General features: G+C 33.5%; 1 protein-coding gene across 1 annotated transcript in view; it reads right to left on the bottom strand.

Annotated features, from left to right (window-relative positions):
• Positions 1-26920, bottom strand: part of ROBO1 (roundabout guidance receptor 1) — a 913964-nt gene that overhangs the window by 274700 nt on the left and 612344 nt on the right. The window contains exon 3 of the mRNA XM_082460666.1: positions 26096-26422. Coding sequence (XP_082316792.1) covers positions 26096-26422 — 327 coding nt within the window. The remainder of the gene's footprint in view (positions 1-26095; positions 26423-26920) is intronic.

Raw genomic sequence — 26920 nt, 5'->3', positions numbered from 1 at the left:
ACGATGCTTTGCTCATACGTTATGCCAAACATTCTAGGTATTTCTCTGGGTAATTTCCCTATTACGTTAGCGGTCATATTTTTGAAAAGTGTTAACTAACTGAAATATGCTGAAAGCAATGTTAAAAAGTATTTTATAAAAGAGAAGTTCTCCATGGCTGGTCTCTGAACCTGCTTCATCAGCAACACCTGGGAACTTGTTAGGAATGAAAATTCTCAGGCCCAATCCCAGGCCTGCTAAATCAGAAGATATGGGGCTGGGGCCCAGGCATCCAGGGTTTAACAAGTCATCCAGGTGATTCTGATAAACACAAATGTTTGAGAATTGTTGATCTAGACTTTAAGAAAACAGAGCTTGGAGGTAATTACACCTTGAGGAGAAAGTTAGGTCAAAAAGATCTTTCAGTTTATCACTGCACTAAATAATGCCAACTATTCCAAAAACGTGTAAGTAAAAGGAGGAATTTACCATTAGACAACATGGAACCACAGACATGAAAGAACTTAAAGGAAGTAGTAGATAATTAGATCCATACTTTGAGAAGCTCTGAAATCCAGTCTATGGCAAATTGTTGATTTCACGTCTGTAGTTTTGAAGTCTACTTTCATAGAGCATAGTTACATAAACTTTTTTGAAATTGATGTATAAGAACACAAGCCAGGAAATTTACTAAACTAAAATTGAGTGGTTAAGTAAAAGAGCATTCACTTGGTAATCGAGAATTTAATGCATGTGCTGAACCCCCTATCGTATTTAATTCACAGTTACTTTGTGAATAACCTTACCTCTTTTATGGATGTGGACTGTATTAGTGATACTGACTGTATAATACTTGGACAGCGAGATGTTAATATATCCATTGTGCTATTGGAAACTGCTGATCCTGATTTTACTAAAATGAGTAAGAGTGTCATGCACTAGTAACCTGACCTTTAACCTGAACTTTCCTTTGGGGAATTTTGAGATGGACTAAATCAATTGATATGGCCATTGCAATTGAAGGCCCTGTCAAAATTTTAACAGCATTTGAAGGGGGTAATTGGGACATGAAATGGCCTGTAAGTAACATGGAACTACAGTTTGCAATATACCAGGAATTCAACACACTTGATTTCTTCCTTATTCTGTAAAATGTGAAGCAAACAAAAAAGTTAAACAATTTTCAAGCAGATACTGAGAGATTCTGCTATTTTGATTCAAATGTATGTCTGATGAGTCTTTCTTTAATATAAGAAATGAAAAATAGTTTAGATGAGATAAATGATTTTTTTAAAAAAAATTTAACAAATATATCTTGATGGTTGAACTATCATCTTCCCTAATAACTTCATAATTTGGGAGAATATGGAACACAGGGAAGAGAGTTCTTTTACCTAAGGAAAAATATTTTATAAAAGAACATAGTTAAATATAACCTTTATTTTACATTTAAAAAACAATCAAATTGTAATTTCTTTCAATTTCAAAAACTAAAATATATATGATGTACATACTGATTTATGCCTGGCCCACAAGGTGCTTTTTGTAGTGGACGGAAAAACAGAATGCTTTTCAACATCAATATATGTTTTAAATTATACTAATAAGCAACATATCAGCTGTGAGGTGAGACTGCATTGAAAAAGACTGCTTCAGCTTACAGAAAATACCAGCTGTCTCCACTCTGTGAAGATGGATTACCACCTGTCCTGTTATCTTCCATACACAATACAAGGCACGTTGGCCATTTTAACCAGGATAACTGTACCCATATGTTCTCTAATTCTGGTCTGCATGCTGCCTACCATTAAATATTTGCAATGGATCACTGTAAACAGGAGATTAGCATGGAAGACAGGGTGTTTAAGCGGAGTCTAAGCCTCTGTTTTATTAAATCTCCTTCCTTGTTCCCGAAACCTTGCATAAGCTATGTTTGTGATAATATCGTCAGTTTTAGCTACCTAGTAAAGCATCCATGTGAAAACAGAAAACAGTGAGGGTCTTTTTTTCTTTGTAATTTCAAGGCATAGTAAGTTCAGGTTACATGTCACAATAAATTAAAACTTACCTCGTAATTAAAAAAATACATTAACCTTTAAAACTATCACATACATAATTTGCTAGAAATAATTTTGCTAGAATTTTTTTCCTTTACTCATCACTTACAAAAAAGTTACATAATTGAATGTACCTGACAGAAAATAGTATATGAAAAGAAGTACAGATTTTTAAATATTATAGCTGGAAAAAAAGTTACCTTTATTTGAAAAATAAAATGCATATTTAGAGTTATATCAGTTCCTTTCCTAAATCTTTAATCAACAAATGGGGATGGATAAATGAATGTGCATTTCTACTATGGAATAAATGGAGTAAAAAAAAACTGTGTTTCATTATCAGATGTGTATATGTACTTGGTCAGCCTAATTTGTAACCAGTAGTATGTAAAATGCTAAATGATGAGATATTGAGTTCTGTTTTGGTGAATGCAGGGCTAACTCAGCTCTATCGAAATCAAACAAAGTTGTGGCCCTACTATGTTTACACTGTGCTATAGCCAACTGAACAATGCACCAAACAACAGGTCCACTAGCAGCTGTTTTGCCTAGCGTTCAAGATTTAAGGCCTCCAGTCAATATGATTTCATCCAAAAGATTAATAACCTAAAACAATGCAAAAATAATTTATAAAAACAGAGTAAAACGTATATTTAAAATCCCATTGCTTCATCTTAGATTAACTAGAAGGATAAAATGATTTCAAAATATAATCATTGTAAATAGTCATAAATTCCAGTTCTCTTGGAGGAAAATAATAGACTGATACTTGTGGATATATTTTGTTTTACACTGTTGAGTTCTAATTTATATTAGTCAAGCATTTTATTTCTTTCAACTTGTACAATGTCAGAATTCCTGATTAAACTTTGAAATAAAAAGAATAGGGAGAAGCAAGAAGAGATTAAAGGAACACATTACAAAAGCTTTCTTGATTTACAAAACTTTCCTTAAAGCAAAGCAGAAAGCTATTGTAGTGTTTAAAGACAGAGCCCTTTTATGTGTGCAGATGGGAAGTACTTCTAGAAAGGGTCATATTTCCTTAGGCTAAAGAGCAAGAAAACTTAACTGCCCCAGGCCTAGAGTTTTGTAGTGAGAACAATTCATTCACTGAGAGCATTAAGATTCAGTAATCAAAGTATGAGGACAAGGGTGTGATTTTCATCTTATCTGAGCACAAGTGACTACCAATTCAAAAGAAACAAATGGCAGTAAGAGAATGCAATCTCTCAAATGGCTAGGATTTTAAATGTGTGGTCCTTTATTTCTTCGATTTTAAATTTCATTTTGTACAAATCACTGACTATATAATAAGCCAATAACAGACACTGTTTGACAATTTCCAATAACAATCATATTATATTTTTTAAATCTCTTTAAAAATCAGAAATCATAAAACTATGTTGCATCAAAAGCTAAAAAAAAGATACTAAGTAAAGAAATTTCCCAAATATTTATTATCAACAGTCCATAATACAAGAAAACTAATGCAAATTTAAAGGTAACAGTTACAAGTTTTAAAAATACTACTTCACTCAGTGCACATAATGAGTTTCGTTGAAAAGTTTAATGTTAGAGTGTCCTTAAGAGCCAGATGGAGAAGCTGTGTATTAATATACATACTTATCCTATGCCCAATTAACATCCTTTGTGGACTCCAATGGCCCTCATCAGCTAGCTATACCTATTTCCCTGACACTACTCCAGCCAGAAGAAACAGCAATATAAATCAATATCTTTATTGGATGAAACTTGCTTGGTTTTTGAACATCAGCCTTAACAATAAGGTGCAATGGTTTACAATCCTGCATTTAATTTTTCCTACTTAAATCTGACTAAAACCTTAAGTAAAAATGGAGAAAATGCTTTTTAAAGGTAAGACGTAGTTAAAATATGGCAATTTTTTTATCAAAAGTGCCTTATTAATCATCTGTTCTACATGAAAATACTTTTTCTTAAAGGATCAGCACAGAAAACTTACAAATGCACCTATTCCCTTTTTTCATTATCTTTATTGGATGTTTATTGAAAAAGAAGACAAAAACAATGGCAAACTGAGAGGACAGAAGTGATATGGAAGATACAGGTCCCACCATCTCACATGGCATGACAAAAAAATGAAAGACTATCATCTCTTCTGACAAGGTCAAAATTAGCCTTTGCACCTTGGGCTCCTGGAAACATAATGCTAAAAAATATAGAGTCAACAGTGGTTTAAATTTAGATTTCCTCACAATTATAAAGGTATTAAATAGTAAGAAACACCAATAATTTTCTAAAAGATTTCACAATTCTAAAAATATTCAAAATTTAGGGAGATATGAAAAGTTAGCCTTAAGTATTTCTGATTTAATTTTAACCTGCTTCTCTCAAAGGCTCAAATATTCTTATATTCAATTTCTATTTAAAATTAACTTCATAATAATCCAAGCATATTTCCAAATGAAATCACAATGAGAAATGTAGATAAGATTAACGATGGTTTTTTACCTGATATATTTCCTGTATTTCCACATAATGACTGATTACTTTTCCCTCCCACCTCTTTATGTATTTTATTTTATGACAATTAAAAAAAAATGTTTCTGTAGCATAACACTTATTGAGACATGAAGTTTAATTACTAAAGTAAAATTTAGATTATATGCAAAATACGTTAACAAATTTGCCTATTTGAAAACTATATAATTTGGGGAAAAATCAAATAGAAATATATTTAGATCATTCTTTTTCCAAAGTGATCTTTTCTAAATGAAAATTTTGTTATTTATCTAATATATATAAGATTATGTATTTTATATATATCTTATCCAAAATATAATGTTAAATAATAATGAGCAAAACCTCATGAAAAATTGGAGGCCCATCTTATAACAGTTTTAACTATGATTCTGAGTATGGTACTACAATAACTGAATTTACAATTTCCAATCTAGTTAAATACTGTTTTCCAGGAATTATTATTCCATTTAATTAGAGTCTAGATAGACATTACTAGGTAAGTTCAGGTATTCTCGTTTTGAAAAGGAAAAAGGAAAAACAAACAAACAAAAAACCCCAGATGGTACACATAAGAGTTTATGATCATCTTCTTTGAACTAGTCAGGACAGGAAAGCTTCCACTGTTAACTTTATTACATAAGTATACTTAGAGTAGATGAATGACTTAAGCATTAGAAAACCAGATAAGAAGTCTGAAATCAAAAATTTTTGCCATGAGCTCTCAGGTTGTATCATTAAATATTCATATTCCCATTTAATAATGATTAACATCAAAATAGGCAGAATTTCTCTTATAAATGGCTATTCACTTATTTTAAAAATAAATCTGAAATATTCAGTATTAATAAGATACCACCTCTTAGAAGAATAACAAATATTTCTAAAAGAAAAGAGTAAGCTAAATTACACAAATGTAGGCTGTTTATTTTGCCTTTGATACCATATTAAATATAAATGTAATTTGCTGAGGGTAGTAAATTAACTTGTTTTATATGTAGAAATATGATTAATTTTATAAAATCTCAATTTCCATCATTACTCTTTGGCTAAAATAAAGAAGAAAAGATGCTATATTTAAGGAATGACTGTTAAAACTCCAGTCTCAAGAAGTTCTTAGTCATCCTGAACCTTCAAACAGGCCTTGGCATAAATTCAGATCATGTCCCAGGTAAGATAATTTCTCTGGGGCCATATCATTCACTCAGCTTTGAAGGATTTATCTTAGACAGATTCATCTGGCCTATTAACAATTCTAATACAAAGAATCCAAACAAGAAAGCAAGCACAAAGGAAATAACTGGGGGGTTTTCAACCCCAGCTCTCAGCTTCCATTCAGAAAATATCTTCCTTTTTTTATCCTTTCCTATGTGAGTTGTTATTAATGTTGTTTGAATAGCAGCTACTAGAAGGGCCTAACTTGTTAATATGATTAATTTCTATATATCTTTAAGTACATAGCACAGTTCTATACTTACCATAGGCTTTCAGCACACATTAATTGATGTTGAATAATATTTGATAATAAGTTAAATAATAAAGCATGATGTTGTGAGCACCAAAGCCACTTGGTAGTAGATTTTTAATCAACTATTAAAAGTTGATAACCGTATATAACACATATATATGGTAAACTATTTACAGAAAAATTATAAAACAATTTTAATTTATTCCTTCTCCTATGACATAAGATTAGATTGTGTTCATGACATTTACATCTATAAATGGAAAATAAATCTATAAATGGAAATTACATCCATAAATGGAAAAAATACATTTTTCAGAGAGAGAAATATGTAAATATTTTGGAATGCCTATGGTCCATAACAGAGTCAGAGTATTAAATGTGATGAGAGAAATAAGAGAAAACTAACCACGATGGAAGAGCAGCTTGGAAAACTTATTAACCAGAAAAAAGTCTCACATGGAAAATATGGTAACTTTTGTTCAATTTAGAGAACAAAAATTAGCTATAAATTTTAAAGAACTATTTGATGCTTTTAATGATTAAAGATGAATCTCATCCCTTATTTGGCAATTTTTAGATTTTGTATCATGTTAATTTGTGGCAATCTTTCCTAACTGTTTGCTTACTCTTCAGGATATAAAAAAATCACCAAGTAGTCTGTGGTAGGGCAGCCAAAAGAAATAAATTATCAGCTCAATTAGATCCTGGCTTGCTTTCTTGAACTTTCCAAGTTCAGACTATTACACTGATTGTCATTCAGCTGAGGCTTTGCAGCTGCCTTCCAAGGTGCCAGAAGGTGGGGTCTATCTGTGAAGTTGAGTACAATTCGTACATATATCCTTCATACTTTTAGGAAACCTCTTGTAGAAGAGAATGCTCATGGTTACTGATAGCCTACCACCACTGTACACTCTGATATGAAAAAAATAAGGCATCTGGCAATTATCCCCATCTGAGTGTGTTTACCTAATTCTCCACCACATGTTTCTGCAACCAATTTATTGCTCCTTTCTTGTGGTTCTTTCTGGAGCAAAGGAACATCATCACATTGACATGATTTTTCATATTCTTACAAATACTTTACCAATTTTAGCTAAAAGTTCAGTGATATACTGACAATGTTATCTCTAAAACCATCATATCAAAGTGAATTATGACTACTGCCCTCAGACATATATGTCATATCAATTAGTGTTTGATTTTCTCAGTGGCTATTACATCTGTCAGGAGATCATGGTCCCATGAACTTCAAACAGTCCCAAGTGAGTCGTCAGAAATGGAGTTTCTGTGGATCCTCTGAACAGGGCAACTCACACATCTACTTGATCAAACAGTACAAAGCAGGATTAAATAATAGGACTTACACATCACGGAAACTTACTAGCCAGAGATGACTGACATTTTCTAAGGTGAAAAATTGTGTTGACTTTGACAACATAAAACAACATGATTAAGGGTAAATTAAGTAGAATCAAAGTATATGGCTCTAACAGAAAGCTGAACATGTCACAAGAACTAACTCATCAATACAAGAGAAAGGGAAACAGTATGTGTTCACAATGTAAGCCAACTGAAGTTTTACTACTTCCCCGCTATTTACTTAGTGATTGCCTTATCAATATCTAGGCTTTAAAAGATTACCAATGCCATGTCAGAAGATCCCAAATATTGATCTCTCCTAGCAATACAGGTCATGTTCTTTTAAGGGGCCATATTAGGTAATGGTTTCTTTACCCAAAGCTATTCAGTCTTTATAGCACAGAATAAGTTGAAGAAGGCAAGTTGATACGGGTCAAATTTTGGGGGCCTATTAAAGGACAATAAAGGCAAAAATAAGGAAAAAAAAAACTATTAATTTACTTCTCTTTTTAGCCCATCTAAAATTTTATTGGGGGAGTCTAATTTTTTTTATTTTTGAGTATACTAATCCTGTGATAGTTTGATTTGTCATAATGCATAGACATCAAAGCCACAGCTTAATCTTAAATGTAAAATGTATACGTCTTGAACCAATTAACCGTGGTAGGATAAAAATGTAAGAGTTTCATATGTAAAAAGGAATTACATGTAAAACAATATATTAACATTTTACTGGTTCTTGTCTATGATTGAGTATAGATTACGAAAACAAATAGAAAAATATAATTTGAAAATTGTGTATATAAGAAATTACAACTTATTGGCAGTTATTTTCCAAAGGAAATAATATATATATATATATATTATGTGTATATATATATATATATACACACACACATACACATATCAAGCTTTGTCATTATTTTTGAGAAGGTAATTGTGTCACGTGCAAAATGAATTTGTCTTAAGTTTCACATTAATGATTAAGAATCCCTCATGATTAAGGAGTCTCATTAAGTGTTAGAAGCAAAATAACATAGAGTTGCACTGTAACACTGCAAGTGTTACCTTGCAGATAAGAAAATTAAGCCACAAAGGTTAAGAGGCATTATCAGGTCCTTAGAAAAGTCCCAGAAAATCAATCCCAAGCATTAAGCTATCAGAACAGTCATACACCAAACATTTTGGAGACTTTTGCTCTGCCAGGCACTCTTCTAGATCAGCAGTTATCCAGAGTGACAAGGTCCTTGTCCTAGTGTATCAGATACTGCAGGAAGGGAAATCAATGGTAAAAAAATTATATACCATTATTCAAATGATCCCAGCTTTCTTTTGTTATTTGTTTGTTTGTTTGTTTTGGTTATTTGCAAGTCATTTACTGCTAAAATGGAAAAAAAACCTATTAAGAGCCCCCATTCCTCAGGGGCTATACTTAGAACTGTAAGTTATCAATGGACAGATTCCAGAAATTTGAGCTGAATTGGCGAACAAGCTTTTAGAGATGTGTGTAACCCTCCTCTAAAATAGCCCCCTCTTTTGTATCAAATCAAAAACCTATAGGGGAGAAAAGATACAGGGACTGGGAAGAAGAGAAAGTGATTGATGGTACTCCTTGTTCCAGAAGCAGTTAATCCTCTCTCAAGCCACCTCTCCCACTCACCAACTCAAGCTGCCTAAGAAATATATCCCTCAGGGAAGTCCTTTGCTCTGTCACCTACATGAGCATCAGTAGCTCAAGAGCTTTCATCATGAACTGACTTCCCATGTTCCTCAGATGTGTAAACTAAGAGATGAAAAACAGTCCCTTTTAGGAGGAACTTAACCTGTGGAATTGACCTATATTTTCAAATTGGCAAATATTTTCATTTATAACAGTTACATGTTCTATATGTAATATTATAGAAATATGACCTGAACTAAGGTGGCAATGGAGGAATTTCTAAATTTAATCAATTCTGTTAGTGAGCCAAAAAATACACATATATATATATATATATATATAATGTATATATAATAAAAATTACTTTATAGATCTGGAGAAATGGTGGCTTTGAATAACAAAACAGTGACTATAAAGATATGTATACTCATATACTCAAGTTTTCTAATGTATACTCAACATTCTAAAATGTGACACAATTACATCTAAACTTAAATCTGGAAAATAATTTCAAATTAAATATTAATCAAAGGTGCAATTATACCAAATCAATTTCATGCATTGCCATCTTACAGGATGAAGGCAAACTGAAGTATAAATTATTTATAAGAAAAAAAATCCATAATAACATTGAGCTAATCATTGCAGTAATTGTAGCATTTCAAGGCAAGGGTAAAGAGAGAGGAGATTTCCTTTGTTCATATTTTCCTATCCAAAATTTCATGAATAAATCATATGTTTCAACCCTATTTTAAAAAACTAAAGAAAATTTGAATCTGATGTTTTTTAAAACATTAAAAAACAAAGAGGAGCTTTAACTGAATCCATAACAGCATATTAAAAGACTTCCTTGGTTTATGTATGCTTGTGTGTGTGTGTGTGTGTGTGTGTGTGTGTGTGTGTGTGTGTTTATGTGTGTATGTGTGTGTATCCTTTCTGGCTTCAATAAAATCCCTTTAAAATTGGAACCACTTCATTCAAATTAACATTCTTTCCTCTCTCCGCTTAGTATAACTAACTGTTGTAGCTTAGAAAAGGGTTATCATCAGCACAACTGAGTTAGTCCAAAGAAATAGTTACCAATGTCTTGGATTTTATGTCTTCCTTTAGGCAAAAGCAGAAGGAATGTTCTAAAGTTTTTAAATATTTAAATTTTTAAATACTTAACATGCTTATTTATATTTATATGAAAATGTTTATATTTTAAAAATTCATATTAAAATTTTATAGTCAATGTTTTTAGTTTTATTAATTTTTAAATTTAACATTATAAGAGAAAATCTGAATTCTATATTTTTTGGAAGAATTCTATGTTGGATTATTAAAACAAACTTTGGGATAAAGTTTTATACTATATATTCACCTATAAATGTTAATGTGAGGTTATCTAACAGTTTAGGGGGAAAATGATGCTTATTTCTATTGATGTCTATCCATACATGTATCTTTTGACTATCCACGCAAAATATCTTCTATTAGTATAAATTATAAAATCTTAACTTCACTCCTTCATTTAAGGCATATTAAATTTATAGTCTGAGATATTGATCAGAATATGATGTTAAACTAATGTCGGACTTGAAGTTCTTTTCAGAAAAATTAGCTGATATATGCAATCACAGACTTGACTTATCATTACAGTTGATTCTAGAAAAAAAAATATTTGTTCCTAAATAGAAAAAATAAAAGAAGATTCATAAAGCAGACCAGGCACAAAAAAATGCAGATAATTTATGCAATCTCTCAGTTCTACTGGACATACAAAATGCCAAATTGTACATTAGCACCTTCAAATATAAGAAAGAAAACATTGTTTTCCATTGTTTTTGGTTGGAGGAGATCATTGTATAGAATTTTTTACTGGCAGAAATTCAGTAATAACACACCCTTTGTGACCTGTGCTAGGTACAACAAGTAATACACAGTGCTTAAAATTAAGTGGGAAATACAGACAAGTAAACATTTAATTACAATACAGGACTTACATGCTGTGATCAAGGTGTGGTGTGGGTAAGGTTAACCTTGACTCGTGATGGGGAGAGGGGTGGGGTATACAGAAAAGGAGGCTCAGAAGATGTGATGACTCTGCTGAGGTCTGAAGCAATAAATAGCTTTTTCCAGATCAAAGGGATGGGGGTAGGAGAGCGTAAACTCTAGGCTACAGTGCCAGGATCACACAAATCTTTGCAAGTCATTTTAAAGAGATTAGATTTTAGGAGCAATTGAGAACCTCTCAGTGAGCAATCAAGAGAGATCAGGTTTTTACTTGTAAAGAAGTATTACAGTTATCTAAGTGAGAAATGATGGTGATACTAATTAGAAAAATAGCAAAGGGGATGGAGATAAGTGGGAAAATGCTAAAGCTATTCAGGAAAAAACATCAGCAAGATCTGATGATCAACTGATGTGAACAGACAGAAAGGAAGGAGGAAGGAATTGATCTCAGGTTTCTGGTCTGCTGGGCTGGATAGATGGCAGGGCGGTATCATTTTCATAGTTAGGAAATAATAGAGGAAAGGCAGGGATAGAAAGGAAGATGAAGAGTCTCATTCTGGATATTTGAGTGGGAGGTGCCACCAGGACCTCCAAGGGGAGCTGAGTGTAGAGGTCTGCCTTGAGAGAACAGAACAAGGAGTGAGTCAGGACAACTTTGATAACTGAATCCCAGGAGGAAGGTGTGGTCCTCCAGGGTAGGCCACAGAGCAAAATCTCCTGGAACATGCACATTTCAGCAATAGACACAGCAGAGCCAGAAAAATAAGAGGAAGATCAATAGCATATGTGTGGTAGACCTTGCTGGTTGCCTACTAAATACCCATTCTCTCTTCTTCCTTTCAACAAAACACCAAATTTTGTTTGGAGAAGAAATGGGCCAGTTAAAAACACATCTCTCCATGCAACTTTGAAACTAAGGGTGGCCATCAAACATCGTCCTAGCCAACAAGATGTAATCGAATTCTAGTGGGTGGGACTTCCAGGAAATTTATTATTTTTCTAAAAAAAAAATAGGCTGATGATTTTTCACATTCCTCCCTCAAGAACAGCACAGAAATATGACACTGGGAGGTGCAGCGGTCACCTTGCAACCACAAGAAAGAAAGTCACATATTAAGGTTGGTAGAGCAGAAAAAAATCAAAGGAAGCTGGATTCTTAATGGCTTCTTGGAGCTGATATACTTTCTCTCTACATCCTTCCTCCAGAATCAAATTTAAACCTATTTGGCTAAATTGTCTGACTTTGGTTACATGCAATAGGATGCAACCCTGATCTAGCTGGGTGCCATGAAATTCTGGGAAAGAGAATATTTCACAAATAAGGTCAACTGTGTCAAATGGCTGCAAGAGGTAAATTACATCCATAATAGAAGGCAAAGTTTAGAAAGCTGAGGTCAAGGCTATTTAGAGTAACAGGATATTAGTGAGAGAGAAGGGTAAGGAAGGCCACACACTGTGCTCTGCACCTCTTTGCAAAGTTTTGGTAAAGCACTATATTTAAATTGCCTATGTTTGGAATATTGAATGGATCCTTGTTATGGTTTTCAAAATGCTGATGTAGAAGAAGAAAACATCCCCAAACACAAAATGGAAACAATAGTATATCATATTCTTACTCCTATGATCTTGAAACAAAGAACCATGAAGACAACCACACACCTGAATCTGAGATACACACTTTTGAAATTGTTTGTCCTCCCACATAGTACCAAATATTACCGTTTATCCAAAATGTCTTCTGAGAAAACCAATTTTTTTCTGAAAAAAAAATTTTGACAGTTCATTTAAGTGTGGGAATCATAATAATTTAGATTTCCTACTTGTGTTTCACATCATTCATTAATATATTAAAAGCTCTGAAGTCTTACAGAGAAAATATACTTAAAGATGTATTTTCCAAATTATTTTTTTAATAGCTCACAGAAAAAAATTCACTGGAGCATATTTTGAGAAAGGCCACAATAAAATATTTAAATGCTAACCATGCCAATAACAACAGTTTTCCAAACCCTCAAAAATATATTGTCATAAAAGACATACTGTATACTGATATATGAAGAATACTTATCATTTCACAAATATTTATGTGGATTTTAAATACACCTGTGTATAAGAAGATGACTACCTCTGGGAACAGAAAGCTTTTTCTAAATGTAACAATATATGGTATTTTGTTTTCAGCATCCCCCTTCCTGAAATAAAGACATACATTCTTTGGGACCACAGGAATGGAAAAGGTAAGCCTAATAATGTGCCTAGTACAATAAATAGCACGTAGAACCACAGCTACCATTCATATAATGCTTACTGTTGGCCAGACACAGATCTAAGCACATTGTGCGTGTTAACTTACTTAATCCTCTCCAAAGCTCTATAAGGTAAGTAGAATAATATCCCCACTTTTTATTAAAGTATAGAAAGGCTAAGTAACTTCACCAAGGGCAGAAAGCTATGCTAAATAAACACTTACTGAGTTTGTTGGGAACAAAATTTATTTTACCTTGACAGAATTAATGGTATCTATGAACAGTTTCCATAATGCAGTCTATGGATAAGAGCCATGGGGTTAATGGCTTAAGAGAACCCCTTATATTAAAAGAACACAAACTCCTCTTGGAATAGGTATTGTTATTCACCTGAAGTTGATGATCAAAATTTTGAAGGAGATTGAAGAATCATAACTGACAGAGTCCAGAAAGAACCTGTTTCACAGGAAACCATACAGAGACCTAAGTGGTCATTACGTTTTAAAAAGAAGGAAAGAAAAGAAAAGTGGTAAGGAATTGACTTTATTGCCTACAAATACTGGGGAGTCTAACCACAGAATTCCGAGGTTATTCAAGTTTTAGGTTTTGGTGATTTTGACGAAAGATGAGAGAAGTGGAGGAAAAGGTAACTATCAGCAGGACCTAAAACATTGTCTCCACTGGCCATAAAACAAACATTGTCTCCATTCCTGTGGAATTTTGGTTCATTGTTGCTTTCTTTCCTGAGGTAGTCCCAAAGGAAAATATGTTATAATCATATTTTCCAAGAATTCCCTCAAGCAAGATTCAACAAGGTTGCAACCTGCCCTAGACTTCTATTTTTTTTTTAATAAATTTATTTATTTTTGTCTGCATTGGGTCTTTGTTGTCGCGTGCGGGTTTTTTTCTAGGAGCAGCGAGTAGGGGCTACTTTACATTGTGGTGCACGGGCTTCTCATCGTGGTGGCTTCTCTTGTTGCGGAGCACAGGCTCTAGGCACATGGGCTTCAGTAGTTGTGGCGCAAGGGCTTCAGTAGTTGTGGTGCAAGGGCTTCAGTAGTTGCGGCTCACGGGCTCTAGAGCGCAGGCTCAGTAGTTGTAGCGCCCGGGCTTAGTTGCTCTGCAGCATGTAGGATCTTCTCAGACCAGGGCTCAAACCCGTGTCCCCTGCATTGGCAGGCAGATTCTTAACCACTGTGCCAGCAGGGAAGTCCCTACACTTCTATTTTAGAACTAAGGGAAGTCACTTGGGTGACGATGACTAGTGCTGAACTGTATGATCAAAATGTTCTCAATGTCCTTCTACATCAAACACAGGGTCTTAATCCATTTTCTAGTGTCTGACTGATATAAGAATCTAATAAAAGGGTAACTTAATGTGACTCAATCTAGATAAAGTACAGTGTTATTTGGTAAAGAGATACAGGGTGATGAAGAAGGAAAGACTGAGACAGAATATAAATCCCTTGTGAGGGATGTCCTTTCCCACTTTCTTCTTAACTTTCTGGGTTTACTCTAAGTTTTACTTCATCATTCACTGGATAAGATTAAAAATGTCCCCATTCAGGCATACTAAATACCTTGGTCATAAACTTTTATTTCTCTTGACAAGTGTAAAATGTCATAAGCGCTATTAAAACTTCAATTTAAACCTCTGGTTAAATATGACATAACTTAAAATGTTACAAAAGCTACAATTTCCACTTTGGATACTAAGAGACTGAGATTAGAAACTGTTTTATTATACTCAGAAACCTAAATTAAACATCAGATGTACTTTATTAAAATTTAGGCCGCACTTAAAAACGATCTTCAAACATATGAGCTGCTATAATTTAGAAATGGCTTTTCTGTTATCCCTTACCATGTAAAATGAAAGAAAGTCATGCTGCAACACAGAATTTAAGTAAATTAAAGTAATAACTTTGTGTTAACATATGCTGATGCATATAAGGGATATTGATGATGGAGGCTGAATAATCTTTTGTTCCGAACCTCTTTTAATATAACAAATGATCTTCAGGTAATTTAAACTAAAAGTCAGAAGGACAGATTAAATGATTTCCAAATGATCCTTCCAGCACAGTTCCATTCTTATTAATAAAACCTAGTTTTGTTTTATTTCACTGTTTTCTTTCTAGGAAATGTAAAGTAAAATAAAAAACCTAGCATTTCTCTTTTGGATTATGCTAAGCAAATACAGCCTTCCATGAATTTACTTAAGAATATCTAGGATCCATTTCACATATTACTTTTCTTGATAAATGATGGTATGGATATTAATAGAGGTTTGAGTATCCCCTTCTCTGATTAACATTCCACTCTGTAAATATTCATATGTAGGAAGCAATTTTTTTTCCTTATTCATCCAGGCACATGTATTTTTGTGCTCTCCCAAGCTTATCCCTACCACACCAGTACCTGCGGCACCACCACCCCCAGCTCTCTCTCTTCCCGTCCCTGTCTCTTTCTCTTTCTCCGCCCCCTTCTCCTTGAATCTCTTTCTGTGTTACTCTGGATATGCTTCCCGCTGTATCCCTCTTTTGCTTTTCTTTCTGTGTGTTTCTCTCCCTCCATTTCTGCCCCTGAATGCTGTCTCTACCAGTCTCTTACATACCCCTCCCCACTCTGTGCCTCCACTCCTTACTGGTTTAGAAACCCAGGATAGTTCACCGAAAATCATACTTCACCTGCTTCTCTTTTTAAAAATCAACCACATTGGGCTTGCGTTCCCAAAAGGTGTTTGGGGCTCTAGGAGATGAGCAGGGGTCTATGAAGTCCAGTTCACCACAATGTATACCAGTGCTTCTCAAACTTGAATTTGCATGTGAATCATATGAATCACCTTAAAATATTGTTTAAATACAGCGTCTGATTCAGGTGGTCAGGAGGGGGGCTCAACATGCAGCAGCTCTAACTTGCTACCAGGTGATGCCAATGCCGCTGGTCCATGGAGCATATTTTGAGTAGAAGCCTCCAGATGCTGCCTGTAGTAGACCCAATCCTTCCCACATCTGAGTTTGCCTCCCCACACATTACCATCCACGTGGGTTTCTTCTCTTTCTTATCCATATCATGCCTAGTTGCTGCAGCACCTAGATTTCCATTGGTTTTTACATCTTATTTTAACTAAGCTTTTCTAAAAAAATATTTCATCAACCACAGACCAAAGCCTAAGATTGTAATGAGAAATGTAAAATATTACTATGTTATAATTTTCCTTTGATTTCTCATCAAATTTGCTTCATTAAATATAAATCTATTGGACTATGATAATACCTTTACATATAATATACAGATTACTGGCAAAGTACAGGAATGCAAATCATTCTACTTTACAGAATACTTATTTTGTGTATTTTTTCCCCCCTATCCAGAAAGAAAACGAGAAAGTAAAGATGGTTAGGTCCTGTTTTGCACATGTAAAGTTTCGCAAGGGAACTTCAGAAAATCCCTTCGGGTACCATCAATACTAATTGTTTCCTTATCAGTCAGGAAGTTTAAACCCCTGTGTTTTCTATCAGCCAGTCATTACACTCATAAACACAGGTTGATGCTACTCAGAGGGGGTCACTACACTTAGAGAGCCTGTCCTACACTTATTAGAGCCTAAAAAGAACTCATTTGACTTTTTGTACTAGTGGAAGTCAACTAAATTTCCTGAGTAATGTTATCGCCCAAAAGAGCCAATTAAATATTCCAAAGTCTTGAAAGAAAGAAAAACTCCCAGGGAAATAGTACCGAGACTGCATTCTAAGAGCCGTGCCTTCAAATGAGTGTTCGAGATCACGTGACCTGCTTGCCTTTACAAAGAAGTTGTGTGGCAATGAGATTGTTCCTTGACGTGGCATTCTGATACTTTATGATGCTCCTCAGACATGGAATAAAACACTTCCAAGTTACATGTTAGATCACATCACTTACAATGGGCCAGGAACGGTGCTAGGCACTTGAGTCACAGATGGCTCCAGAGGAGGTGACTCTTGATTATATTATAAGACAGTGACCGGTGGAACAGGAAGAGAAGCACATTCCAGGCTGCGGAAACAGAGGAAAGTGCCATTTCTTGGGGCTGTGTTGGGCTGCAGCATACTGAACTACTGTCAGCCATTCAAAGCTAACATAACCTAACCCAAATTCTCAATTCCACTTTCATGGTCATAGACTTGACCTTGACTTCACCATCAGCAATGATTGCGTCTCTTGCAAAATCTCAGCTTCTACTGACTCACCCTCCAAAGTTAAACCAAGTCTTCAATCTCCAAATCTAATCTTCACTTTTCTCTTCATCTCCATTACTACACCTATTTCAAACTAGCACCATCTCCTGCCTGTAATACTGCAATAGCTTCCTAACTGGCCTCCCCCAATCATTCTGCAATTCGTCCTCCCAACGTGCAATATGCAAGTATCACACGAGTGACATTTTAAACTATAAATCAGATCATGTCACCTCCATCACTGCCTGAAAATTTGCTGTGGTTCTCATGGCACTGAACATACAGTCCAACATCAATAACCCGGTTACAGGATCCTGCATGACCTGGCCCCCACCCGTCTCTATAGCTGTTTCCCTTACTCATATGCCATACTAGCTATCTTTCATTTTCTCAAATATGCCCAAGTCTGTCATTTCTCATGGCCTTTTACATGTACTATTCTTTTTGCCTGAAACGCCTTTTCTTTTACTTTGTGTCTTGGTAATATCCACAGGTATTTCTGCTCTCAGCTTAACCCCAATCCTTCCTGGCACTTGGCACAATTTTAAGGATAAAGTTATTTGTATGGTTAGTTACTTATTTTCTGTCATCACAATCCCCTCTTCCCACTATTTTGTAATTTCTATGAAGGCAGAAACCATTTTCTTTTTTGTTCACCACTGAATACCTAAAACTAAGCAAAAGGCCTGGAAAGAGTTATTTAGGGAAAAATATCAATTTTTGGGATAAACTATATTTCGTTATTCTTCATATTTTTATTTAATGCCTGATTTTTTAAAAACAACATTTTTAATGCCCACATTGTGTAACTAAGAAAAGAACTTTTATGCCTTCAAAACATTCAATGGGGCTTTATTCTAATCTGACAAAAAAGCTTGAGTTGATAATTAATGAAAGGTTTAAGTTAATTTATATTCTATTAATTAAAATTAATTATACTAAGAATGTTTAGGTATGTTTTATTAAACTTGTCATTGAAGCAACAATTTTTAAATAAATACAAATGATTCCCAAGTTAGTCTCTGTATGTGGGAAAGATGTCTAGCATTTAAATCACAAGTAAATTAGGAGGGTTAAAAGGAAGGGTGATATTATGATAAGATTTAAGAGATAACCAGATCTACCTGGTTATTAGTTTTTAAAGGCAGTATTGTTGATATGATGAGACACTGCCAAGAATTTCCCATAAATAACTAAATACTGAATTGATTTCCTGGAAGGCTCAAGGGACTTTATATCTAAGCATCAAATAGTGTTGGAATAATCATCTTAGTACTTTTCAGCATGTATGGACACCATCTACTTTTTGAGAAAACAAAAGGAGTGGCTCATGAGACTGGTAATGGAATACATAACCTTTAACCCCAATACTACTGGATTGAATCTGGTCCAGGACGGTGTATGTAGTAATATCCAGCAGATGGAACCTGTTTTGTAACGTCCAATCTAGAGAGCTAAACTCTTCCATTTAGTCTTTATGACATAGCTATGTGTTCCAACATAGCCAATGCCTTTTTTTTTTTTTAACCAACCAAGAGAAGAATGAATATTAATTGAATAGTAAATAGTTTTCCCTAGAGAACATATAGTGATGTTAGGATATCTAGAAGGATATCCACCCAACTTTCAACAGTGGTTAACTCTGGGCAAATGAGATTACAAGAACATGTATTTTAAAAGAGCAAGTATGTTCTATAATGCATGTGTTTAGAAATAAAATACAATAAGTTATTTAAAAATGATCTCTATAAGCTTACTAATCATATTCCTTAACCTAAGTTTGGGAGCAAAGGAAAGAAAATGTATGACATGTCCCCACTCTAAGATCTTTCTACAAATTTGCTAAAGATTAATATATGACAGTTGTGTCAGCCAAAGAAAAAACAATAAAAGTTTGCCTAAGAAATCAACTGAACACATATCTACAGCCCATAATTGGTTTAACTAAGAGTAGTTTTAAGATAGAATGTCACCTGTTGGTTATTTATGAATAAATAGTACATTCTCTGACACAGCCACCTCCTTTAACACCCATGTTCAAAAGGTCAGCGGACTTTGTCCTTTTCTACTAAAATACCCACTGAAACTTAAACCTCTTTATGCCCATCATCACTGTCATCTCTCACATGGGTTATGGAATATGGGTTTCTGCTTTTATATTTCATACTAAATACTCTTTGGACAGATAAAACCAAAAAAAGAAAAAGAAGAAGAAAGAATTTTTATGTTATTTCAAAGAACATGAGAACTGTCTCCTCTCTTAATGTAGTATAGAAAGGATACTGCTGTTATTTTTCTCAACAAATACAGAATTCACACTATATTTACTTGAAGACATAATGTTTCTATCCTCAATTTATGACACAATTTAAACCCGATATTTGGATGCAGCAAGTGATCTGATGGACCACGGAGATTACATGATTTTCCCCCCTGGTCTTCTGATTTTTATTTCTCAGTTACTTAAGATGATAAAATAACTACAAATCCAACTTAAAAATCCCCAAATAATTGTTATTTAAAGACAGCTATGGGTGGAATGTTTGTGCCCCCCCCAAAAAAAAATTTGTATGTTGAAATCTTTATCCCCAATGTGATGGTATTTGGAGGTAATTAGGGTGGAATGAGTTCACTGGGGTGGAGCCCCCCCGTGATGGAATTAGAGTCTTTATACAGGGATAGAGACCAGAGCTTTCTCTTCACCATGTGAGGAAACCACGAAGAGAACTCTCTCCAGAACCTGACCATGCTGGTACCCTGGCCTCTAACTTCCAAGCCTCTAGAACTATGAGAAATAAATGTTTGTTGTGTAAGCCACCCAGTACGTGGTATTCTTGTTAAAGCAGCCTGAACTAACTAAGACTGGCAACAACAAAAGACTATATTCTAACTGGTGGTAAAAACTCAAGTCTTTAGTAAATATAATCATGTCACAGAACTTAGCAATATTGCTTCTTTACTTAAGTGAAAAAACATGTGAATTCAAAAAGAAAATTTTAATGTTATCCCAACTGTAAAAGTTACAAAAATGAAATTTTTCATTTGACCCTAAGACAAAAATGATTTAAGTCAATACTATTTGCATGCCTTGCATTAACAATGAGAATCTAAAGATAAGGGTAAATTTCTCATACCAGGAATTTCAACTCAAGATGGAATTTAATATACTTAACATGCTCTGTACTTAACCAGAAATTAATTTAAGAAAATTTAATTACTGAAACATTTTATTTAAATTTTAGTATATTAACACACATATCTTCAAATTCAAAATGAAGTCAGTCCATTTTGTAAATAAAAAGCATCCAGACCCCCTTTGTATAAACAATCCTAGTGTCTGGCCATAATACAGGGAAAGAGAAGAAAGCAGTGAAACCAACAGCACCGACAATTAGATTTATGATTTACAATTATGTGCCAGTCACTATGCTACACACTTTATATGCATTATTTCATTTACTCATGAATCAATTTTGCAACAAAAAGTCATTGCAGTTTAGAATATAAGTGTGCAACAAAGAAGAAAGATATTTTAAAATCATTAAAATAAATGAATCTTTAACATTCTTCATTTGAATACTGAAAACAAAAATAATATATATATATATATAAATGTTTTAGAATCTCGTTAAAGCATGGAAAATGGCAAAGTTTTTTAAAAAGATAAAACAGATTAGAGGAAACAAGAAATATTTTCAAAGACACAATATAGAGCTAGCTCAATTTCAAAGATAAAAAGTCTTTCAAGGAAAAATATATGTGTGTGTGCACACGTATAAAGGTCAACTTGATTGTGTGCACAATCAATCAATCAATCAATCAATCGACATTTTATAATATAATGGCATATTCTATTTTCACCTGCTCATCGGTACCATTTTACTGCCAGGAGTAATCCTTCCATCTTCAATGCTCCAGATTTTAGAAATACATTCTACTGTACCAAAACCTGGCTCCTTAGCATACATGTCAGTACACTTTCTCATTTTATCCAAAGGAGGAAAATCAGATAATTCAAATTCTAAATCACTCTATAAGGAGAATTGTTTAGTAACAATGAAAGATCATAGTGTATTGAAAGTAGTGGGAAAATATTACTTTAAAATATAAACATTTTACCTCAAAGTAATTACTATTAGAAAGCACCCCAGTTAATAAAATCTGGGAAGATTAATCTCTGATTAATTGGACAAAATTATTTTTCTCTGGAAAGATAGTTCTGTGTTTTGCTGCTAAGACAGTCAGCAGATGTCTGCCAAGTCTGAAGGGAATTTCTCTTCCTCAGGAGAAAACAGCTTACACAGGAAACAAATAGCCACATGCTGACTATGTGCTACTTAGCAGATGACGTCGAGGGACATGTTCTGTAATCGAAAGCATGAGGGTCAAGGTTCAAGTTAATTTTCCTTAAAATTCAACGCAATTACCCAAGATCGAGTTACTTATTAAATATAAGTTGTGTCGAAGAACTGTGCTATCAATTTGTGCCAGGCATAAAATAAAGTTCTAAATTTACTAACTGGTAATGTTGAGTATAGAAGAATAGACCCGTAACATATTTTTCTAAACATTTAGTAGACCCTCAAATAGAGCTAATACGAAACAAAAAAATACTACTTGCAATACCATTTTAGAAAGCTGGGTTTGAAACTGAGTGAAACAGTGAATTTTCTTAAGTCTTAGAAACAGCAATATATTCTAAATTTACAAATTAAAGTCCTCATCAAGATATATCATTCTTGGCTTGCAAAGAAAAACAATCATTAAAAAAAACAAATTAAAAAAAAATGCATCTGTGATTAAAAATTGGTTTCCTTTACAGAGATAAGCTTCCAGAAATTCAAGGTGGAAACTTTAGGTGTAAGGACTACCGTATATTTCTTAGCATTCCGATTCTTAGACTTGATAATTGTGTGAGATAAACTTAATTGCATCAAAACTGAGTTTTCAAGAACAAGAATACAACTTTTACTACATGGCAAAGATCAGCACCTAAAGATCGGTCAGTGCTTTTCACTGGGTCCAACCTGGTTATAATTGCGATTTAAATGAAAACAAAAATAAAGAATCCTAAAATAACCAATAAATGCAATCCTTTTGGTACATTATTTAAATTTAAATAAATATTAAAAACACAAAAGACAAGAATATTATCATTTCTATACAAAAATAAAAGTTTTAAGTGACGTTCCATATCATTTTTTTCTCCACTGTTTGAGAGATTGACAACTGTTAGGAACCAAGAAATCCAGTTGTTATTACAGCTGTAAAACTTGGTTTAAAGGCAAATAAAACACAGATAAATGTTTTTAAAAGCATTACCAACAACTGTGCTGTGAAACCAGTGTTGCCTCAAGACACTTTTGTTAATGCTATTACTTTGGGCTATAGCGTCACTAAGAAATTAGACGAAATCTTTGTCTTCCTGTGTCTGAAAGGAAGAATTCTTTGGGAAGAATAAGAATAGTTCTTACTGAACTTCTGGTACCTAAACTAAGAAAATATGAAAAAAATAGTAATATTCTCCAGGAAATAATAAAACCAAGCTGTAATAGTACTTTATAGATTTAACCTACAGCAAATATGACCCATGTTTCCCTGCCCTCCTTCCCCTCCTGTATTTACGTTAACACACAAAAGGCTAATTTTGATTTTAGGATGCAAACATATTTTAAAATGGTGAATGAGCAGTAACCATTGGCTAAAATAAATAATTGAAATACATGTGAACTAAATTACTATATATCTATTTGTAGTGCACGAACCATGAATTTTTTTAGACATAAAAACCCATTTTAACTGCAGAGTACTTAATTTTTCCCATATAACTTATGTGACCAAATAACACAATTTCTTTAAATAAAAACATGCTTTTAATTTTTACAATTTAACTAGTATAAAAATTATTGGAAGCAAACACTACTTGAACTCTTCTCATGGTTTCAAATAATTATTATCACTAATAAGGTGATCCTTATTATCAAACTACCCTTATTAACAGCAAACTATATTTGATAAATATATAATATCTATATACTTCTCCCTTCCCAAGTATATGAATTGTTACTGAATGTGATCTTAAAGTATTTTCTAGAGTAGTTTTATTAAATTTTATTCAGTAAATTATGATATCCTTTTTTCTCTGGAGCTTGACAACATTTTGGAATGTGTCAGGAATATCCCACTAACATTTGTGAACTATGCATTAAGGGACTATGTATTTGAATATTTTACTGGTAAAAGTTATATAATGCTCTTATGTCTGGTTTCAATTTCATGATCGTATATTTGTTGACTGAGACTGCAAGAGCTTTTCCCATAATGGATTCTCAAGGTAATGGAATGTCTAAGTTAGAAACAGAACTTAACTGGAAACTAATGGTGTCTTTTAAAATAACTGCACAAAAGCCAGATTAAAACAGACAGGTCTCTAAATCCCAATGCATTAAGGATATCTTGATCATCTGAGGTAAAACTAGAGGTGTTTTGAAAAGGAAGATCTAGAGGGTAAGTGTTTAGACCCTCTACTCAAGTCTATAAACTTTTTAAAAAATTATGACAATGATAAGAATACAAGGAGAGTAGAAAATAATACAGAAGCATGAGATGATCTTTGATATTTCTGTTGGTACACATTTCTTATAAAGAATTATAATTCCAGAGAATTAACAATCACTGTTTTTCCCTCCTCATCCTCAGTTTCTTACATACCACACACAGGAGTTGGCCTAGGTTATCTACATCATCTTTCTTGATTCTCTAAATTTGTTCTCAAATGTTAACTCACATTTATCTTCACAGAAAATAATAATTCTTAAGTAAAACGGTGCCAAGCGTTAGAAAGGTGTTAATATCGTAACTTTGAAAGGTGACTTCGTCAAAACATATATATATGTCTTCTTATAAATAAGTTGAAACTTTAAAATTATTTTGCTTGTGCTACATTTAAAGTTGAGCTAAAAAAACAAAAAGAAAAAGAAAAATATCTTTCTGCTGTGATTATATCTTTTATACATCTCACTGATTTAGCTCTAAGACCTTCACTGAGAATCAAGGCAATAAGAGAAAGTACAATAAGTTAATTATCAGTTAACTGTGAATAGAGAAATATAAACTTGGGTTTCAAGTAAATGTTTTAAAAATGTGAATGCCTAATTCTGACAGAGGTTTAAATGGTTACTTTAATTTTTTATTCTATCTAATTAAATTTTATGCTCTTATCAGATATCTTTGGCCTTCTGTCTCAGGGTAAGTATTACATGGCTCTGTGAGTGTGATCAAATCATCTAAATTCTCTGGAGATGATTTCACATTAATAATATGATTGAGTTGGAATAATCGATCTCTAAATTCCTTTCTATGTCTATAATGTCATAATTATCTGCGGTTCCTTATATTCATGTTCTAGTTGAATGCAGGAGACAATGTTAGAGATTATGAAAACTGATTATATAACTAAAATTTTGAACATACATTGCAGTAAAATATCAATCACCTTAGAAAACATTATATATAAATATAGACATAGTTATGTATACAGTTTCATATATAATTATAGACAGCTAAATTTAAAGTGATATTAAAATTTAAAGTGAATTAGATCTAAATTTCATTTGGTTCTCCAATCCCTCTACAATTCTCAATTTCTGTCACATATACATATACACAGCAGGATTCTTTCAAAGGAATGAAATTTTCTGGCCACCTCTTGAATGTTTATTGAAAATAAGCCTAATTCTAATTCAAATACAATACACATCTAGACTCTCTATATAACAATTTAATCATTAGTCAACTAAATCCTTATTGAGATAATTCCAAATGAGCAGCCTTTGGTATTTGTGTAGATAAACTGAACCATCAACTCCCTGAGGATTCCATCCACGTGTTTTCCTCCAAGGGTGCACTACAGTGTAGCCAAGATAATACAGTATGAGGCATATACATACATTTCTCTGGATATAGCTTTACCGAAAGTATATTTCTGAGAATTAGAAACAGTTGAAAACTACACCCTACACTACCAGTTGGAAGTATTTCTCCTAATGAAGACAAATGAAAAATATCCTACACTATTATATTTCCATAAACATCCTCGTTTTCTATATATTTAAAAGGAACAAAGGAGGGGAATAAATCCATTTCAGTGAGCGTGTTCTACAGAAAACAGCTCCAAAAAGTAAAACAAAGCACAGAGAACTCTGCTCAATACTCTGTAATAACCTAAATGGGAAAAGAATTTGAAAAAGAATAGATACATAGTATCTACATAAAGTATATGTATAACTGAATTGCTTTGCTGTACACCTGAAAGTAACACAACATTGTAAATCAACTCTAGTCCAATATAAAATAAAAATTTTTTTTTAATTAAAAAAATTTGTTAAAAAGTAGAACAGTTCAACAACTATGTGTAAATCCCAATTTAGCTTGAATAACCAACTAAGATGAGAAATATAGAAAATTCAAACAAATAGATGATATTCATATACAAATCTAGAGATTTTCCTCAGGTAAAGCCTGTGATACAGGTTTACACTTTTATTACTGTGATCAAGGGAAACGATCCCATGTGGCCATCTCTCCAAACACAGAAAGCCCATTTTACTTACTGGCTACCTCCAGCGATGCATTGTGACTCACAGCCTCTCCGAGGTAATTCCTTGCTACACAGACATAGACCCCTTCATCAGGTCTACTTTTTCGTCCATGCACTATACGTAAGAAAAATAAAGATCCACTTGGCAGCAACATTCTGTGTGAGCGAGGGTCATCTTTGTCTGTCTCCACTCTCTCCCCACCTTTGTACCATTCAATGGTGGGTGTGGGGCGGCCTTCAGCTTTGCAGTTCAAAGTTGCAGGTTCTCCTTTTGAGACAATTAGGTCGGAAGGGTGTTCAACAATGCGAGGTGGAAAATCTTCCTGACGAAGACGGGAGCCTGCATAAGAATTGACAAAATATCTTCATTTCATCACTTGAAAACAATTAAAAGTCTTATTTCAAAAGCATAGGCGTTAGCACTACTATCTAAACACTGCATAATAACGACCTACTCTTCCTCACCTCCTTACTAACTAATCCTTCTGGTGTCCACCTTGACTATACCTTCTAATTCCTGAATCCTTTTGACCCACCACTTAGACAGTGCCCTTGCTAAAACTTTGTCTGTACAAATCCTGTCTGCTCTCCAAATCCCTTGTCCACAGATCCTTTCAGAACCCATCACCCTGTCTGTTTGTACCATGTACGTGCCTGTTTTTGCAGAGGAATGTGTTAGAGAATTGTCGACTATTACAAATAATGGCATGGCTCCCTGGAATCTCATTTTTAATGAAACATCAATCAACACTTTAGCAAAACATATGCTATATAATAATAAACATTTATGTTAAAATACATATGATAGAACTATTCTTTACATAGACTTTTATATTTT

Source organism: Balaenoptera physalus, assembly GCF_965194825.1.
Source record: "Balaenoptera physalus genome assembly, chromosome: 4".
Taxonomy (NCBI): Eukaryota; Metazoa; Chordata; class Mammalia; order Artiodactyla; family Balaenopteridae; genus Balaenoptera; species Balaenoptera physalus.
The sequence above is the reverse complement of the archived record's forward strand: the minus strand, read 5'-3'. Positions and strand labels throughout refer to the sequence as shown.